General features: G+C 40.8%; 1 protein-coding gene across 6 annotated transcripts in view; it reads left to right on the forward strand.

The window, feature by feature from the left end:
• itsn2a (intersectin 2a) overlaps nucleotides 1-6,178 on the forward strand; it is a 38,897-nt gene that overhangs the window by 1,162 nt on the left and 31,557 nt on the right. For all 6 annotated transcript variants that reach the window (XM_023430308.2, XM_023430310.2, XM_087180371.1 and 3 more), the window contains exon 2: nucleotides 6,029-6,100. In XM_023430308.2, coding sequence (XP_023286076.1) covers nucleotides 6,094-6,100 — 7 coding nt within the window. In that variant the 5' untranslated portion in view covers nucleotides 6,029-6,093. The remainder of the gene's footprint in view (nucleotides 1-6,028; nucleotides 6,101-6,178) is intronic.

Below are 6,178 nucleotides of genomic sequence, written 5' to 3' on the forward strand. Positions count from 1 at the left end.
GATTACACTTTACAAGGTACGTAGCATGCTCAACACGGTATATTTGCTCAGTGTTTAATATTACATTCCAACTCTCATGAGTAAACAAAGATAATTGAATAAGGTGAGTTAGTGTCAGGTTTAATAATCATGAGACACTTTGAGACTGTTTGAGAGATAAGGTTAGGTGCAGCTTCAGGTAAGAGGGAATACATACTGACAGGGTAACAGACTTCACTTCCTCTAGAATCTACTGCCAAGCCTAAGAACGCCAACCATTTGCTCATCTGAAATGAATTTCATGTATTCTCGACTTGGCTTATCTCCTTTAACTTAGTTTTTCATGTATGTAATTAGAGAGACAGACCAAGAGAAGGAGGCAGAGAGATATCTCAGTACAGTAGCACTAATTTAGATTTTCTGATTTGTCGCAATTTTCATTTGTATGATCCATTATTGATTCTTAAAATCCCAAAATCAAGCTTTGCACTTACACCTTTTCTCAGTAAACATCTACACATGTGCAAACTATTGTATGTAAGCGGTGGTTACTTTTAAGTGATACAGTTAGGGTTGCATAATGTCAACTGTGGAAATTAATTAATTACGAAGTATCCAGTTGCCCTAAAGAAAATCTGCAAATTCCATGCAAATTGCTGGTAAAAGTAAAAATGCTCATCACTTTCTTTCCACTTGTCATTTTGGTTATGTAACAAATTTCATACATTGTGAGAGAAATGAAGCTGTGAAATTCATTATACATTGCCATACTGCTACATAATATAATAACAGGTTTAAAAATGATTGTTTCCTATATTGGTTAATCTATTCTGTTTGAATCATTGACCAATTGATTGCCAAGAACACGTTAAGATGTCATCACAAGTAACCGGAGTAGATGTGTATAAGAGACAGGTGTGTGTGTGTGTGTGTGTGTTCTGCTGCTCTCAGTGAAAACAGAAAGAGGAGGCTTTCTTTGCTGAAGTAGCAAAGTCCATCTAAACTGTAGTTCCGATGGCATCTGGCCCCGTCCCAGGGACTGTTGCATATCCACCTGCCAAGACGCAAAGCCTTACATAACACACACATGCACATAAAGGGCATTGAGGGTGTATTTTCATGTGACAGTTTTTTTTTGACAATTTGACATTATTCTTGGAATCAAGAGTAAATTTCTTGTGCACAAAGGTACACAGGTAAGAATGTGAGGTAGGATATGCTGCTGAATGTGCATATTAAGAGTTGGGGGAGGGGAGCATTGAGGAAGAAGAGGCTTTGGTGTATCATTGCTCGGGCTGACCCACATATGTATTAAAAGGATAAATATAAGAATTACTCTTTTTGGTGAAAGCATCCCTGTTTTCATCTGCAGCACAACAGGGGAAGGTGTGTGATGTCTTTGTATCCGTGTGTTTCTTTGCTGTTGTGAATGGGCAGAAAATACAAGCACACACACACACACACAGACACACACACACACACACACACACACGGACACACAGGCGTCTTTCTTCCTCGGGCTCAGCAAAGCTTCCTGGGCTGTGTCTGCTAGAACAGGGTCCCCCTCTGTGTGAGAAGTGTGTGTCAGACACACTCATGCACACAGGCCGTTGCATTGATACGGACATCCGACTGGTCCAGTGCGGTGCACACAGGTGTCAATCAGCATGCAGGGCAGAGTCAAAGGTTCTTTTGATTCATTTTCTCCCTCGGTGCAGTGGGCCCTCAAAGTGACTTGCACTGTTCCCCAAATCAAAAACTTTGAAAGAGCTACATGTAGCATTTCTAAAGATCAGCACACCATCAAGGCTGTCGGGGATGCTTTGCTTTGGCCACTGCCACTGCAACAGGGACCCACATACGAGCTGGGTGGATGGTACACCATTTTCCGCCTTGTTGTGATGCCCCGAAGCACCTTCAACAAATTAAACTATTAGTTTGAAAGTTCAGTCATGTTCGGTGCAATAGATTGATAGTTAGAGCCAAGGTACAATATGATTGATTCTTACGACATGGATACAGGAATTAGTTTATTTTTCCTGATACGAACAAATAATAGTGATTTTGTGCATCACATTTGTTCCAAATGATGTTCAGAAGTTCGACTAGTGCTGGCTTGACTTGAAGTGGCAGTTAAATTCTAGTATCTTTCTGCAACATAACGTCCGTCATATCATCAGAGAGTGAGCTACGAGGTAAATCAAATCAAAAATGCATAATGACATTTCAGAAGTGCTCAAGTTCTTTCAAGCTCTCTTGGGGTATTTAGGGCAAATTGAATGAAACATTTTGTTGTGACTCTGTGAAGGTGCAGTCAGTGTTGATGTAGAGCGTGTCCTCTGAGCCTTCTGTTGATTCTGTTGTGTTGTTTTTTCATCCAGGATGTGTCCTGTTTGAACAAGGAAAGCTTTTTAACATAGCCAATAGGAGATACTATCTTGTATTTGAAACCACACACACCTCAGGGTACAAAAGTGTTTGTGTATGAGGGCGGACGAGACTCTGCTTAAATACCTTCATACAAAGTGTTTGCATTAAGGAGGGTAAGCAGCACACATACAATATATTTACACATGCACACCCGCATACCTCAGAGGGCTATTAAGAGAATTCATCTTATGTCAGCTAAACATACAGTGTAAAGGAACAGTTCACCCAATAATGAATATTCTGTCATTATCTGCTTGGCTTCGCTGAAATACACTGAACTCACTGTCATGTGAATGAAACCAGTGTGAGACAACTTTATCTCTGTGACATGGAGGGTTATGATGCTGAAGTAGCCATTTGAAGATGGTCAGCATCAATACCCAGATAGGTTGTGGCATTCAAACCATTATTGATTGGTATTAAGGGGCATAAAGTGTGTCAAGAAAACATGGCTCTACAACCTCCAGCAGTCTGGACTGTTGACTTGAGGCAGGTTGGCTCCATGGATTTATGCTGTTGATGCCAAATTCTGACCATCTGCTGCCTCAGCAGAAATCCAGATTGATCAGACCAGGCTATGTTTTTCCAGTCTTCATCAGTCCAGTGTTGGTGAGCCTGTGTCTACTGCAGCCTCAGATTTCTGTCCTTGACTGACAGGAGTGGAACCTGACGTGGTCTTTGGCTGTTAGCTCATCCAGCTCAAGGTCGCATGTGTTGTGGATTCTGAGATGCTGCTCTGCTGACAGTTGTAAAGAGTGGTTATCTGAGTTACTGTAGCCTTTCTGTCAGCTCCAACCAGTCTGTCCATTCCCCTCTGACCTCTCATCAAAGCATTTTTGTCTCCATAGCTGCTGCTCTCTGGCTCTTTTTTGTTTTTTGCGTCATTCTGAGTCAAACTCTAGAGACTGTTGGGTGTGAAAATCCCAGGAGATCAGCAGTTTCAGAAATAGTCTAATCCAAATCAGTCTGGTGCCAACAGTCATGCCACAGTCAAAGTCAGTGAGATCACATTTTTTCCTCATTCTGATGTTTGACGTGAACATTAACTGAACCCCCTGACCACATGAATGATTTTATGCATTGCACATGCTGCCACATGACTGATGTCTCTGTTATTTACCATATTCTCATTTATATAAATGGGGTGGACAAAATAATAGAAACACTTGTCCCTATAATGCAATACAATTCAGCAGCACCATGAACTACAGCCTCCAAAATGACCATAAAGTTGAATCAACACCAATCTAAAACAGTTTCAAAACAAACTGAGCATTGTTACTTTCATGAGGGTAGGGGTTTATTGTAGGACTTAGATTTCAGACACTTACTTCATCATCATGTTCATCACTGTCAGCTGTAGAGTTACACAATGGCAATTTATGTACCTATAAAATGCAGAGTATTGCATTGTGGTATTTTTGAGGGAGCATCTATACACTCAGAATTCAGCTAGCTTGTTTGAAACAGGCTAAGAACTTAGGGTGGATACAGTGTCTAAAATCCCAGTTCATGACGCAATGACAAATAAAGATGACTAAACATGCAGTCTGACTCTTACTTTAATATGATCTACAAGAGTTTCTTTGTGGCTGTGCAGTTTGTATTTTCCTGGATGAATTCATGGTTTTGGACTTGAAGTGTCATTATTGTTTGCTTGTTTGTGGGGGTTGCTTATTGGTTATGTTGTGTGTGAGCTTGCACACTAGCACATATATTCAAGTGCATGCAGAAGCACACGCCACAGTGAGCGGTTCATTGCTCTTAAGTAATTGGCAGTGTCGGCATGTGCAGAGAATGATTTATACTGCAACAACCACAGTCCCCACTCCAGGAATTCACAGGAAAGGAGGGAAGCCTGTGATGGAGCATTAGTGTAACAACAGCAGAAGGAGAGCAAGAGATGAAAGAAATTGGGTGTTAATCATATAAGAGGGGGTGTATGTTCGAATGAGGGATGAAAAAGAAATAGAGGAGCTGAAATGGAGAAAGATGGAGTGCAGAGTGAAGTGAGGAAAAAAGTGAAGGAATGATTTAGTGAAAGCAGAGAGGAGGTTGCTTAGAGCTGACAGGAATCACAGCAGAGGAGAAACCCTGCTTGTTAGCTATAGGCTTATAGATAGATAAGAAAGACAGATAGATAGATAAGAGGAAATAAAGGGCTACATCTGAGTGGACGGACTAATAGAATCTGAAGAATGGGACTGAAAGAGTTGCTAGAATAATGAAATGAGAAAGAGCAGGGAAAGGAAACTGAGCTTAGTGTGGAAAAAGGAAGAAAAATACCTCTATAAAGAGGTGTAGATTTTCAATTTGAAGATGTGGCGCGCATGAATGATCAAGAATATGTGGAGTCTATTGCCAGAGCAGTTGAATTGGAAAAATGATTCAGCAACAACAGCAATGCAAAGGAAAAGGATTAACAGAAAGAAGAAATGTAGAGGACATGAAACGATGGACTAGACAAAGAGCCCCACCTGCTGAGGATTTTTACATTGCAGGGTTTACTATGGTGTTAAAAAAAATTTGTACACACAGGGCCCATTTTCCAATTTAACGGTATTACCTGCATGGGCTCATCTGTCCTCTCTACTTCCTGGGAGTCTGGCAGAGACCGTACAGAGGAATCTCATCAGGTGGGCCCGGCTCCCTGCCCACAGTGGATGCAGACTGCACTCAGCACATCCATAAATCTTGATTTTGTGTATGTTGTGTGATGCAGATACAAACAATTCTTATTCTTCATAAGACAAATGTTTATATTCCAGATAAGACAAATACTTATATCCCTAATTTGACAAGTATTTATATTGCATGTGAATAATATTCCCTAATAAGATCAATATTCATATTCCTAATAGGAAAAATATAAAGTCTAATATTTATTTTTCTTACTAGACAAATACTCTTAGTCCTAATAAGAAAAAATATTTATATTTCTAATCAAGTCAAATGATTATATTCCTAATAATGAGACAAATATGGGTGTTTCTAATAAAAGACAAAGCCGGATTGGATGGTACTTGCATATAAACCCAAATGTCATAAAAGATTACCAGTGGAGAAATAAAGACACACCAAGATTTGCAAAAGACTGCTGGCTTGAGCCGCCATCTGTGATCTGAGAGCAGACAATGATAAATGCTGCTTTCCTCCCAGACCACCGTCATTCCTCCCTCCTCTGTATCCTTCAACTGTCTGTCCTCCTCTTGCCTACTTCTCCCTTTCGGCATTGTCTCTATCTCTTCTCTTCCTTCTTTCCTCCTCATCCTCCCCTCTCTCTGTCATTTCGTCTCCCTCCTCTCTCTTTATTTCCCCTTCTCTGTCCCTCCCTCGCTCTGTCATCCCTCCCCATGTTAGCTGTTCCCCGTGCCTTCCTTGCATTGTTAACAGGGAGATGAGATTTTTTTTCATTTATTTATATTTATTTATATCTTTTCTGTTCCCTTTTTCACTCACACATGCATTCTCGCGTTCCTCACTTATACCCACTGCTCTGTGACATACACACACACACACACACACACACACACACACACACACACACACACACACACACACACACACACACTCAGACAATTACACTCACATCCTTCTCTCTCTCTCTCTTTCTCTGCAGATGTCTGAGAGCTAGCCAGCTGAGTAGAGGACTTCCCTCTCTGCTCGTGCTCTCCACCTGCAGCCATGAATGGTAAGAACACTTTGTTGTATATATGTGTGTCTTATATATATATATGTATGTGTGTGTGTGTGTGTGTGTTTGTGTGTG

This window comes from Seriola lalandi, unplaced genomic scaffold (genome assembly GCF_002814215.2).
Source record: "Seriola lalandi dorsalis isolate HSWRI2012SDOR001 ecotype SW California unplaced genomic scaffold, Sedor1 jcf7180002054901, whole genome shotgun sequence".
In the NCBI taxonomy this organism is placed as follows: Eukaryota; Metazoa; Chordata; class Actinopteri; order Carangiformes; family Carangidae; genus Seriola; species Seriola lalandi.